General features: G+C 45.0%; 1 protein-coding gene across 1 annotated transcript in view; it reads right to left on the reverse strand.

Annotated features, from left to right (window-relative positions):
* Positions 1-2,510: 2,510 nt before the first annotated feature.
* The window catches only part of GNA13 (G protein subunit alpha 13), a 28,216-nt gene continuing 16,216 nt past the window's right edge, over positions 2,511-14,510 (reverse strand). The window contains exons 3-4 of the mRNA XM_050319274.1: positions 10,835-10,885; positions 2,511-7,269 (exon numbers count right to left, since the gene is read on the reverse strand). Coding sequence (XP_050175231.1) covers positions 6,697-7,269; positions 10,835-10,885 — 624 coding nt within the window. The 3' untranslated portion in view covers positions 2,511-6,696. The remainder of the gene's footprint in view (positions 7,270-10,834; positions 10,886-14,510) is intronic.

Genomic DNA, 14,510 nt, shown 5'->3' on the forward strand with positions numbered 1-14,510 from the left:
AGCATCTTTTATATGGGCAAAATCCACTATATTGAATGTTGGGAGTTGGAAAAGCTCACTTTGGATACTGCTGGATGCGTGGGGTCTTGTGCTTCCTCCTGCTCTGCAAGCACTAAATTAATGAAAACCAGTCTGCACCGATCAGCATCATCTTACTGGGTCACCATGTTTCCAACCATCCAGGCAGAGAAATGGGATTTATTCACTCACTGGATCTGCTGACAAACACGTTCCTGCCTTACCCTGCAGCGCCTCAGAGCCCTCTCTGCCCCAGGAACAGCAAACACGACCTGCTGCTCACAGCCAGTGCCTGGGAGGACTCCACATGGAGTTGGAAGCACTGCAGCAGAGCTCTGCTGGCAGCAGCCTGCCCCAAATCCAGGTTTGTCAGATCCAGTGCTCAGCAATTAATCAAAGCCTCGGCTCCCTGCACGGAGCTGAGCAGGGGCAGGGACCGCATCTCCCCCTCGCTGCACATCCCATTTGGGATGTTTTGATTCCCTATCCCCGGCCCATCTGCAGCCTGTTCACTGACCTGGGCTAAGGACTGGCTCTGTGCTTCACAGCCTGGAGCAGGGATCGCTGGGAAGTGGCAGGAGCTTCTCTTAGGAGTGACAGTGAGGAAGAATCCCAGAGCCCAGAGAGCAGCTGCTCCAGCAGGAACCGACGTCTTGCCCATCACACGCATGAAAACACAAGGGAAGAAAGCAGGGAAAGGAATTCCAGTAGCATCTGAAGTTAGACACAAATAAAACACTATTGCAGAACCTTGTAGGACTTGGAATATCTGCATCCTTACTAATTTAAACTAGAATTCCCATTTCATTCACAGCAAAATCATCTTGGCCTCCATGGGGAACACAGCCAGTCAGTGCATTAGGTACCAAAAGAACCTCAGTGCCATCACCTTTTTATGTTTCAGAGGGAAAACCCAGCAGGGTCTGGGCCAGTGCAGATTCCTGCCCCATTTCCAGCTGGATTCCCCAGGGGCTGTGCTTGCCTGGCAGCTGCTCCTCAGCACTTCACCCTCAGCTGCCGCACAGCTCAGTGGCAGCTCCTCTCGGAACGGGACCGGGGTCGGCTCCAGAACCAGCTCCTGCTGCTGACAGGGCAGCCAGGGATCCTCGAGTTCTGCTCCCTCCTGTCAGCTGTTGTGTAATCACCGAGTTACTTTAACAGGAAGGAAGAGGCTTGAACACCCAACCTACGCTCGGTACGTGCAGAGAGGTGTTTTGTTAAATCAAAGGGACTGCGAACGTGAGGAAACTCCACTTGCTCACACCAATCCTGGAACACGTCCCTTCCCACTTCAGCTCTCCCCACCACCCCAGCTGCTGGATGGTCCAACACCACTGAGAGCTTTCACAGGACCATCATACAACCATGGAATGGTGTGGGGTGGAAGGGAGCTTAAAGCTCATCCAGTTCCAGCCCCCTGCCATGGGCAGGGACATCTCCCACTAGACCAGGTTGCTCAGAGTTTTAGCCAATAAGAACTTAACTAGAAGCCCAGGTGAAAGTGATGCAATTACACTTGTAATATTAGGATTAAAAAACCAACTAACACAACCTGTTGAGTTCTAGAAATAAGATGCAATAAAAAAAAAAAATCTGAAGAGACTGGATTTCAAAGTCAGAGCAACATCACAAAGAGAGCTCAGCTGATGTGACTGTTCCAGCATGAAAAGGGGGTCAAGAGATGAGGTGGTAATTCCTCAGAAGCAGCTTCCCTAGGAAAAGGCAGCACCTGGAATCCAAACTGCATCATGGAGCTGGTTTAAATTCCAGGGCATTTGGCAGGGTTTAAACTCAGTGGGCAGAGGAGGCTCCTTCCCACCACACTCTGCATCCAGGTTCCAACCACCCACAGCAACATTCACACTCCTGAGTCCTGCATCCCCACTAGCAAGATAAATGCCAATGCTGAGCACTAACTCCATAAACAGGGATGACTTGGGCCGAGTATTTCCGGGGATTTAGTGTCCACAGCACGCCAGCCAAATGCGAGGGTTGTTGTGGAAAACGAGGCATCTCAGGCCTATAAAAACCAACAAAGGAGAAGTCAATGTTTTGCTGCAAAATACTGCTTCATATTGCAGTCAGTGATCCCTTTCTCCAGGAGGCAGAGGCTGGCTTAGTCAGAGGAGAGCTTAAAAAAAAAAAAAACAACAGTAAAATCAACTCTGCAAGACTGAAATCCATAATTCATGGAGACTTGTCGCAGAGCACACCCGAGTGCCATCAATATTTTAAATACTGAGCACCAAACTGGCTGTCAAATGCAAGTCAGCATTTTCCTGGTGCCTCCCTGGCGGGGAGAAAGTCATCAGGCCCAGCAGAACCTGGAGGAGCCCTCTTAGCGGCGAGTTTGCTTGACTCTCTTACATATTTTATTTGAAACACAAGATGCGGCAGGAGCCAACCAGCTGGCCTTTGCCAACCACCAAAAAGGGTCAGCTGGCTGCCTCCACTCACTGTTAATTTGAAAAGATGCTTTCACCACACCAACATGAGGCTGTATATGTTTATTCATCGTCAGTAATTTTTGTACACAAGGCAAATATTAATAGCTGAAAGGCAACACTTTTGGAGAGTATGTACAGAGCAATGTACAAGCAAGTGTAAGGTTTTAAACTATGAATCAATTTAACCATTTTATAAAAAGGAAGTGATGCTTTTTCTTCTAAGACCTCCCTTAGAAATAATTTATTGCCAATCTTAAACTAAAGCAAGGAGAAAAAAAAAAATTTACAATAAAAAGTAGTCCCTGGAAAGTTTATAAAAAGTTAAACAACATATAAAATCGTAAGCCACAAACATTTATACAAAGCTAATACAAATCTTGGTTTTGTTAAAGATCTATGAGGTTGTTACAAAATATATTTTTACATAAAGGCTTCACGTAAGGTAAGCTCTCACTGCTACTGAAAGCGCAGGAAAGCGGTTTTAAATAGTCTGCAATTCAACTTATTTTCAAGTACAACGCAAAGAAATTGCAAAAATGGCACTGTATTGCAATGCTGTGAAATTAAAAACTATGTTAATGGTACCATCAGAGACACGAGACCTGTAAAGTGAAGTGGTGAACAACTGGGCACGGCGTGAGACTTCGGATGGGGTTGGGACAGGAGTGGTGGTGGGAAAAGGACCTTCTGCAAGAGGAGTAACCAGGGGGTTGTCCTGCTGTCCATGGGCACCCTGGACACACACTGGGAATACTGTCCCCAGCCCAGGCTCAGGAAGCTTGGAACACCCACCCAACCTGATCGACCAGCTGGATGGGCAAAATTTAAAGCTACTTCAGAGATGAGCCCAATAAACAGCCTTTGAGATCAACTTGACTTCTTCCTAAGAGCAGCTATTCCAGAAGAAAGCTGAAGTTTCACACAAACTGATGGCTTACGCTCCCACATACAAGATACTAAAAAAAAAGTAAAAATTTTTCAAGCCCTGATGAACAGCCACAGTTTTTTAGGCATCAATCATCTCATTTAACACCCCGCAGGAGGGAACAGTCATTAAAACACCAATTTCACCTTCAAGTACAGGGAGGTTGTACAAGACAGTGGTTTATCTCCACAGGGTCAGTGATCTTTTGAAGAGAGCTCACTCTAGCAGAGAACTAAGAAATTTAGGGAAACTTGATTTTCTGGAAAACTTGATTTTCTACCTGCTTTCCCACCTTCACCAGAAATGCATCCCAACCTTGTACCACAGACTGGTTTCCATGAGGAAGCTTCACTCTCACTGGACAACTGTCACTTGTTTGGTTCCTTGTACCAAAATTATGTCCTGCTATAAAGAAATGATATCTAGAGACAAATCTGAAGGGAAATACAACTGCCCACGCTGTGCTCCATTCAGGGAGCTGATGAAGAGCGAGTCTGAAGGTGGCCAAGGGCAATGATTTGGGGGTTTTGGCCATATTTTAACACAGGAATCATGTAAACAGGTACATCCAGGAGTGTTGTCTCACGCCCCTCTCAAGAACAGGGAGTGGGAAACCCGAGTGATTTGACTCAGTTATTTCTTTAAATCAATTCATTTCTGCCTGAGATTCATATAGTGCTTATCTACCAGGGCCTACAAGTGACCCAGCCCTGGGGTCCCCTCTGCTCTCTTACAGGCCCTGGGGTTCACAGGGACAGTGATCTGAGAGGATTAAAACCAAGGATTTTTGGGGTGGTTCAGAGGAGAAGCTGCTGAACGTGATCCCCACTTTGGCCAAGGTCAGAAGTGCCCAGTGCCTTGGTGATCCTGGCTGCATCCTCAGACTGACACACCAGTTTGAAAGATCTTCAGTAAATTAAAAGGTCCCTTGACACAGAATTCATCATTATTTTACATAAATTTCTTTAAATAAATCCCTGGTAATCTTCCTATCATCCACTACCAGTCTTTAGTCTTTCCTGCAATCATCTGGCCTGACATCCTCCAAAGCACATACTGCAGACCTCTCCAAATTAACTGTTTTATTCAGAGATAAGTCTCATTTTTAAAAAGAAACTTGTTCAGACAACTGTCAGCAAAGGAAAAAAAAACAACCCAACTTCTCATCTTGTTGATAACCAAGGGCATGGATCTGTTCAGCTTCTGCTTTCCAACACTGGACTTGGGAGGCCACCAGAGGTTTGTGTCTGCTCATGGAGCACTTAAAACCCAACCAAATCAACCATTATCCTTCTCCAAAGGATGTCCAGTCCTTGAAAGAGCCTCGCTAGTCTTTCCTGACTTTTCCTTCCTCCTTCTTGAATTGCTCACATATGAACTCACCAAATCAGAAATAATCCATGTCCAGCAAAGAGGCAAAATCTACATTAAATATCCCCATCAAAGAGTCTACTCATCCTCCTGACATCAGTGCTGCAACCAGACTTCAGGATTATGTTTAGATTCTGCGCTGTGACTTCTCCCAAGCTCTTTTCCAAGTTCTTTCCTCCCAAAATAGTGCCTGATCACCGGAATGGCAGACTAACCTGTTGACTATTCATTGGATGATATAAAAAAAAATAGAGGTCTTTCAAAGCACCTAACCAAATAAAAACACACTATTCCCCCCCCTGCTGCCAGGAGAACGAGGTACAGAGATGTTAATACACTTACAATCACAGCAAGTGAAGGCTAAGCTCAGGAGACAGGCAGCTTTCCTATGTCCTGGCAGGGACACCGTGTCCCACCGCTCGCCACGCACACGGGATGTGAATGACAATTCACTGAGGGATTGGCCACCGTCACGATCCACAGGAATTGGCTCCACGGGGCAAAGGGGGCGGCTGAAACTGCCCCCATGACACTGCAGCCTGGGGGAAAGGTGGCAGCTGCACTGACCTCTGAAACACAGCAGCTCACTGTCGCTTTGCAGCGTGGGGTACGTGAGCACTGCTTTGTTTTTGTTGGTTTTATTATTATTATTATTATTATTTCTTTTCATCACATGGCAACACTAACCACCACCTCTCTTTAAATAAAAAAATAAACAAAACTGCAATGGAACTTTGGGTGAAACAGTCACAAGCAGCACTCTGGGAGATGCTGTGCAACATATTTGGCTCAAGTACACTTAGGATTGCTTAGACCCCACTAGAAAGTCTCAGAAAGAACCTCATCAGTTGAAGCATGTTCTGCTGGGACACACTTTTTTTCTTTTCTTTTTTTTTTTTTTCCCAGAAGAAAACATTCATCTCCACGGTGTCAGCTACACAAGGCCTCTGCTGGGAATTCAATAAGGCCACTGAAAATACCAGAGGAGGACAGAACACAAGGAGGCACTTAGGTTTGCAAGCACTTCTCTCCATCACCGAGCGCTACTGGCTCCGAGGAGGCACCTTGGAAGGAGCTGGGAATTAAAAACAAACCAGTGCTAAGTTGAAGCGCTTCGAGAACAGGTTACCTACGTGGAACATCTGCTTAGTGAAGATATGAAACACAAGCTGAGCTTGCTCCCCCCACTTCCCACATCAGGATGTCCAGAGGACCAGACCAGAGTGCTCTGTGCTTTGCCGTGGCTCCGAGACGCGCCCGGAGTGAATCCATGTACTGTGCCAACCACTAATCCCTCGCCCCTGGACTCAGCACTTCCCGCCAGACACGTCTGGAGCTCCCAATTTTAAGCATCTTCAAAGCATCTCCCATTCAAACCCAAGGCTAAGGTTTACACTTGAACAGGAAGTACGTAACGCCCGGGAATCTGCGCTTCGAACAGATGATTCCGGCAAGGGATTGAGGGGATTTCTAACCAAAAACAGACCTGAGAAATCATAAGCCAGCTGCGGTATCACAGTCTTCGTAATGAAGTTAGATGTGAAAAGTTTCTTCCCCTCCACCCCCAAATTACTGCCACAGTCTAATAATTGCAACAATTTCACGGAAGTCTGGACTTGGAATTCTGAATTTTCTAGGATGATACACATGTTTTGTAAAAGGTCAAATTTACCACTTTACAGGTAACTTAGACATAGGTCTGCTATAAAATTACAACTTGAGTCAACTTGAAGCTACACTGGAAGAGATTTAAGCCTGAATTTCTGCAGAAATTGGCAATAATGTGTTCAGCAGCAGCTTTTAGCCACATACCAAGAAGTCTGACAGGATCTGGATTTCTCTACTCCTGCTGTAAACTTCTAGTTAAAAAAAAAAAATAAAACCAAAAAAAACCAACACACGAGAGTTACTGAAACAAGAATGTCTTTCTGCACATCACTGTAACATGAGCTGCTTGAGGTTGTCGTGCAGGATGGTATCCTTGACATCACGGAACACTAGCCGGATGTTCTCTGTGTTAATAGCAGTGGTGAAGTGGTGGTACAGGGGCTTCTGCTGCTGGTCCCGGCGTTTCGTGCGAAAACAATCCACCAGGAATTTTTGGACATCTGTTAAGCAGTGGGGATCCCCTTCAAACTCTGGGAAATAGTCTTTGATGCTGACTTTCTGTACTTTCTCCTCAAGCAAGTCCGTCTTGTTTAGGAAGAGGATGATTGAGACGTTGCTGAAAACCCGGTTATTGACTATTGTTTCAAAAATGTTCAGGGACTCGGTGAGGCGGTTTGTTTGCCGGTCCTCCATGAGCACCTGGTCGAATTCACTGGAGGAGACGAGGAAGAGGATGGACGTGACGCTGTCGAAGCACTCGAACCACCGCTTCCGCTCCGACCTCTGCCCACCCACGTCGACCATTTTGAAAGGAACATTTTTGATTTCGAAGTCGTACTCGTGGATCCCTTTGGTGGGTCTTCGTGCCAGCAGGATGTCTTGCTGTGAGGGAAGGTAATCCTAAAAGAAAAAGGAGAGTTTGTAGATTAGGCTACAAGCACGGGCACGGTGGAGCTGCAATGGAGAGAGCAGGTGGCAGAGGAACAACACGAGGTGTTGTTTCAATAATCAGACGTGTATTTACACGCTAACACTGGAGCTTTTGGGAAAGATCTGGAGTCCAGAGCAGGAAACACATTAATACTAAATCAAAATATGTACTCTGGAGAAATGAAGCTCTCCTTGACAATGATCCTGGAATAACCTGGGAGGTGAACCAGCAATCCCTCATGCCAGTCTCCCCTGTTCTGGATTACTCTGTGCTTCATTCATCCTCTCCTCACAGAGCTGGGGAACACGCTGGCTGCCAACACTGCAATGCAGCAAATGGGTTCTAAAACAGGTTTCCCAAATCAATAACCAGGATATATCCTGTTCCAACTGCGGGCTCTCCGTTCCTCCCAGGCTCTCCTGCACATTGCACGGCTGCTTCCAGTGAAAAAGAGCTGTTCACTTTAGTGATTTTAAGGCAATCAATTATGCCTGAAAAGCAACACTTAAGCAGCTTATTGTGTTTGTGCCATGGATGTTCTGCATCCAGCTGTCTCGGTCCAAAAAGTCACTCTGTTAGCTGTGTGCCACGCCGGTGAGCTCACAGGGCCTGGCATTGTCCAAAATTCACTGTGCCATGAGCAGAACAGGAGAACCAGGCAGCTGGGACAGCAGCCTCTGCCCAGAGCACAGCCTGGAGGGCACACAGACAGCTGCACCCTGAACTTCTCCAGCCCACCTTCCCCCAGAATTCAAGAGGCAGGAAAAGTGCTTTTTACTACTTTTTGACCGTTATATGAACATCATCAATGGATGCAGATGCTACAGGACGAGGAACTCTTATTAGTCAGCTTTTGACAGCATGAAATTCAAGACTTGGACCGGGGATTTCCTCATTCCTAGAATTACACTTCTGCATCTGCTCCAAGTCCTTCTGCTATCTGCACAGATCATCTCTCCCAGACAGCTGGCTGTGCTGGTGCTTAAAGCCTTGTTGTTCACTTGTTATGGAAACTCTTCCTCACATTTTTCCAGTATTTCTCACAACTTCAGAGAGCGCTGTTTAGGTTTTGGAATTTCAGTCTCCTCTTAGTGAATGATCTATGATATTCCTTTGACAGTGCCAATTCCCAGAGACGTGGAGCTTTTATAAAGATGTGTGAGACCGTGGTCCAGAAAGTCTGATTCAACCAGTCAGCTGGGCGGGGGAACAAACACAGTACTTGTATCCCAAGTTTAAGGCAGCTGGGCAAGTTCAAGCCACAAAAATAAAAAATCTAAAAATCATGGAGTGCAACATTACAAAAATTCAAGGATCACTTTGCTTTAGCATGTAAGCTCCAAAGTGAAACCAGAGAGACATGGCTTTGTCTGGGTTCCTTTATCCGAGCTGCCCATGACTAAGTTGCTGATTTTTATCGTGGCACAAATTACAAGGCAGCTCAGAGGCACAGGATCCCCACCCTGGGCCTTTGCTGCAGCACTGCTACACATCAAACCCCACACCACCTAAACCTGCAGGAGAGCTCCACTGCTAAAGCAGGAGCAAGTTGTCTGCAAACTGAGCAACAGACGTGCTGCCCCTCCCTTGTCTGAGTAAATGAAGCAACTCTGAAGGGTGGTAAGACTTTTTTATTAAATTTATCTTTGGTCTTTCCTACCAAAATTGTAGAGAGGAAGACAATCAGAGGAACAGAGCAGTAACTGTATCAAATGTCACTGGGCACATGTGAAGGGATTTTGAGCAAAGCTGACTGTCAACACGTAGGCAAGAGTGTCACAGGTTCAATTCTTATTCCAACTTTCAAAAGGGGATATGTATTCTTTTGTTGTTCAGGAACTTAGTCTCAAGTTCTCAGAACAAAACCAGAAAGTCTTAGGAAAGCTCAAGAGTGACTGAAATTATTAAATCACGTAAATAAAGAAAAGCAATTCATATAATAGGCAAAGCCCTATGTACCTTCAATACTGAAACAAGAGCACAAATTAAACTCTCCTGGGAGTTGACCTGTAATGTTTACTCAGTAAAGCTTTCAAGAACAAGGAGCTTATCCCTGGAATTCCTGACAAATTCCCTCTCAAGTACTATTACTCATTGAAAACTCCTACCACATTTGTAACCACAAAGAGAACCCTTTCAAGTTCCACACGCACAGAAGACACACCACGGTCTTAAAGGTCCCTTCCAACCCAAACCATTCCCTGACTCCATCTTTTATCCTGGATGTTGGCTACCCTGATGCAACAGGCAGCAAAAGAGTGCTCTTCAAGTCAAGTGTGGGTATCCAGCTATCATCTGGCTACAGGAAACCAAACAGAACAACTCCTAAGAAACCTCCCAGTATTTTAGTTATCTCTTTGAAGGATGGTTATGTTTTTCTCTCCCTCCCAGGTCCTTGGGATACTGGCAGCTTGCCACTTGCTAGCCCTTTTCTCAGTGTTGATCCCATTCTCCACCTCTGAAGACTGCAGCATTAAGTGAATATTTTCCTTGGATGGCAGTGAGTATTATTTTCCAAGCTCTTTCAGTGTTTTGCCATTGTCAATCAGTGTTTTTCCTGCAAGCATCCCCATTTAGACATTGATTTGGAACATGTGGCTCCTTCCTGAATTGTGTCCTTCCCCAGATTCACTGCAGTCTGTGTCTTCTAAAGGAGTCCTTCTGGGTATCACATCACAGTTTTCCTAGTTAAAATTACAATTTAAGGCATGACTAAGATCCAATCACGACACGGAAAGCAACATCTCCCTATGAGATATTTTAAATACATATAGTCTGCACTGGCAGTTGAAACAACAACAAACAGTTGAAAGGAATCCAAGTGATCCCACACACGTATGTCTGTCAGATACTCTTTTTTTTTTTTTTTTTTTTGCTGATTGATTAAATCTGAACATTAAGCTCTTTTCCCTCAGTGCTGTTATCAGCCCCTTTTTGGCAACAGGCCCAAGAATTGCAGATCTGTGTGTTTATAAGCAACTTAGTTGCAGGTCAGGCCAGTTGCATCAGATAAGAACAGTAAAATACTTATATTAACACTGCTTGGGGAAATATTCCTTAGACAAATCTTGCATATAGATAAGAATAAACCAGAAGAACCTATCAAATCTTTCACTCAGGAACAAAACTTAGTGCTTTTTTCCTCGTAGATTTAACATTTTCTACAACAGTAGATCCTGATGAATCCCTCTGATTCCCAACACCACTTGGTCTAATTTGAAGCTGGAAAAGCTGTAATTCAGAGTTCAGCATTCCCACTGCAACATCAGACCATAGTAAGTGTGTGGACAATCATTTGTAACTTGTTTTTTTGCTCAATTTTGACAGCACTTTTATTTCCAGAAAGTCTCCTGGCCCTTGCACTGCCCCATGTTTTTGACATGTCAGTGATGAACTGCTGAGATAATGCAACAGTCAAAGTTAACTAAAGTTATTAGAGTAGACACTGATTACATTTCATCTACTTAAAACCCAGAGATCACAAAGACAACTTAAAACTCAAGACTGGAAAGAAAAATAAAAAAAAGAACTTACTTGTTCTCCAAGTTTATCCAAGTTGTCCAAGAAATACTTTACAGATTCCCCCTAAAAACAAATCAAACAGTTATTTAAATAAGCGGCGTACTTGATCCCAATAGTTTACATTCTGAAGTCCAGATAATTTACCAAAATCTACATTTAAGTGTTGTAAGCTTTAATCACTGTCATTTCAAAAAGCAGCTAAACTAAGAACACAACTGATGATTTATTCTTAGGCCAGTTAATATTTAAGCTTAAAAGCATAAGAAGGCACATTTATAATAGTTACATTCTTTCCAAGTTTAGACTTGATAAATAAATCCAAGTGTTATCCACGGGGAGCATCAATGAAGCAGCCACACCTTCGTTATGAAAAGAAACATTCAATCCCTCTAAGGCTTTGCAGAGTGTGCACACACAGACATTCAGGTACGGGGATTAATCACTGGAGAAAGTTAATTTATAACTGCAGTGCCACACCATCCATTCCCACAGGTACTTCCCCGGAGCACAGGGAATGACGAGCACAACAGAGGAGGAGAAACCACAACACACGAAGCCTTTTACTCAAGTTTCCCATCAGACACCAGGCTGGACCAGAATTCCTTCCTCTGGGAGTAAGGAGCAGAGCTCCAGGGTGCTGTATTGCATGGGATCCCATCTACTGTGCAGGTATTCCAGGTTATCTTCTGGATCCAAGCCAGCACTGTCCTGGCAAACCGTGACTGCAGTTTGTAATCCCTCCACTAATGCGGAACTGAGGAGTTTTCCATGCTAAGCCTGAACTACAGTCAACCCTGCAGGACTCCACTGGGGAGCTGGGATTAGAGAGGAATCCTTGCATGGATACTGCTGCACCTCTTTAGGGCTCTCAGCATCCTCACAGAAGCACAAACTGCTTCCTTTTGAAAGCTCCTAATGACCAGCTGTAACTTATTTACTTTACAGTAAGTGCAGAAAAGAAACCACCTGTGTTTTCACTCTGCAGATGGAAGAGCAAGAATTCTGACTGAGTTTTCTTGATGAGAAATTCAAGCAGCATCCAAACCCAGGGTGATACATCTAATCCAGACAAGTGAATTAGGACAGGAGTTACACCCTGATAACGACTTCCCCTCACTTCAATCTGAACTCTGCACACTTATCTGGGATGAGTATCAAACCTCACTATTAAACTGTGCCATCTAAACATCTACCCTACCTAACTAGGGGAGGGTAAATAACAGGCCAAAAAGGGTTCTGGCAGACACATAAGCAAGGTATTTTTGCAAGTTTTCCAGGTACTAAAATAAGAGTTACATAACACAGGTAGAAACCACACCTTGAAGTGTGCAATTTGAACACCAACTTTTAATGAGGCAAGATGGGGGCTCTGGTTGAAACATGCCTCGTGCTCGACACACCTGCAGGGAAAGAGTCCAACACACCTCTACTACCTTATTTTACCTTCTGTTTGGCTCAGCTGTCCCAGTTTTCTCTGGGATGACAAACTGCAGCAGTAAAACGAAACAGTTTAGAGGCACTCAGCAACTACTGCTTGCCATGACAGCAGTATTGTACAACTACATCTTTTCCAGCACCTGTTCTAGGCTCAATCCTGTAAGGAAAGTGTACAGGGAAGAGCATTCCTATTTCACAGAAAATAAACAACCTTGATGCACAAATCCATCAAGCTTCCCAAGCAGGAGTAACAGGATCAGAATTCAGGCCTTCCAAGTGCTAAAACCACTGTCTGTAAATGAGTATTAAGGTAAAATAAAATTTAAAGTCAGATTTAATTTCTTTTTTAGGTGCGAGTAGGAGCTGGCAACCTGCCCTTCCCCAAAGGGCTACATACAAATCAGCCAGATTTCAGACTCATTAGTGGAGGTATTTATTCTAGAATACCTGGGCCTCAGAGGCTGTAAGTATTTGTGTGTGTAGGCAGATGTATTTTCATCTCAGACAGCTCTTTTTTACACTACTTACAGCAATGTCTACTCCCTAAAGAAGCATTCACTCCACAGCACTGCAATATGTAAGTCACTACTCTTCCTTTATGTCCCAGGGCTCACTGCTACTGCAATGGCTTGAGCAGTTGGGACAGACAAGTAAACTACAGCCTGGAAAGGTCAGAAAACACCCTCCCCAGAAGCAGCTTCCTAAAAGAGGGGATTTCCTGAAACCACAAATGCAAAATACAGGGGCCTGCAGCGACAGCCACGCTCCAGAGCCACGTGTCCCACAGCAAAGTCACTGCCGGGAGGAACGGCGAGAAACCGGCTCTGCTTCCCGGGCTGTCACCAACCTGAGCCAGCTGCAGACAAACACCAGGGTGGCCAGGCTGGGACTCGAGAGACTGAACTACAAAATCAACCAGTCACAAGGGTAACACAGCTAATACAGCAGTGACAGACCGGCTTCCTGCCTGCACAGCATCAGCTCCATCACGGGGTTCTCACCTCAGGAAAATCTATTCAGGCAACAAAGCCAGCGCACCAAGTGCCATCAACTCAACTCTGTATCTAAGGACAACAGTTGTTCAGTCACTGGATGTTACCAATTTGCACGGCACCCAGAACCTTGAACAGCTTCAAACTCATCATCTGCTCTTCCACCACACTCCAGCCACCCTTCCATACCACAGCTACGAGGCAGGGCCCTGACTAGTGCGGATTTTCTGTCTGCCCTGGCCACGTTGGCATCAGCAGGCTGAGCTCTGCTAACTACAGACACTGCTGAGCAGAAAACCACCTCGCTGAACTGATCCTTATCAGAATGCACTGCCACAGAACCAGAGTTCTGACCCATTTAAACAAGCTTCAAAACGGTAGCATCACAAAGCAGCCAAGCGAGACTGCCAATCCCTTTCCGGAGGGTGAACCTATGTATTTTATTTAAAAATTAAGAGAAAACACTGAAAAGCCCAGAACACAACAACCAAGGAAAGTCTTATTGCCACCAATTTTTAAAAATTGGTAAGAAAATGATCCCTGTGAAACAGATCCAAAGACTTCTTTTTCTTGGTAGATACAGAACTAGATCTCCCTCTGTAAATTCATGACGGTGAGTGTATTTAAATGTCTATATTCAACAGACACTTGTCACACCGAAAATTTCCCTTTAGACAAACTGTAAACTCTCTGGTTTACCCAAGATGAGCAGAAAAAAAGAGTCTGGGTTTCCCCCCTCTGCCCCATTAACTCCAGTATGGCTCACCACCTCCAGCCCTGCCACGTGGCTGCCCCTCAGACAACCTGTGGCTGTCACACCACAAAGGAGCCAAACCAAGGACAAAATCTACACAGAACTGAGAAACTGCAGGATCTGCCCCCAAGAAAAAACTGCAGCTCTCCATCACATTCCTGCTGTCTTCACACCCACGTTCTGTGAGCACATAGGACGGAAATTTAAAGATTAGCTAAAAATATATAGTGATGTCCCCAGAACAGGAAGGACCTTGACCTGTTGGAGCAAGTCCAGAGGAGGCCACCAAGATGATCAGAGGGATGGAGCACCTCTGCTGGGAGGAAAGGCTGAGGGAATTGGGATTGTTCAGCCTGGAAAAGAGAAGGCTTTGGGATGACCTAATTGTGGCCTTCCAGTGCCTGAAGGAGCCAACTCAAAAGATGGAGAGGAATTATCTACAAAGAACCTGGAGTGATAGGACAGGGGGAATGGCTTCCCACTGACAGAGTAAATTTAGACTGGA

This window comes from Myiozetetes cayanensis, unplaced genomic scaffold (genome assembly GCF_022539395.1).
Source record: "Myiozetetes cayanensis isolate MyiCay16 unplaced genomic scaffold, myiCay2020 scf22, whole genome shotgun sequence".
Classification (NCBI taxonomy): domain Eukaryota; kingdom Metazoa; phylum Chordata; class Aves; order Passeriformes; family Tyrannidae; genus Myiozetetes; species Myiozetetes cayanensis.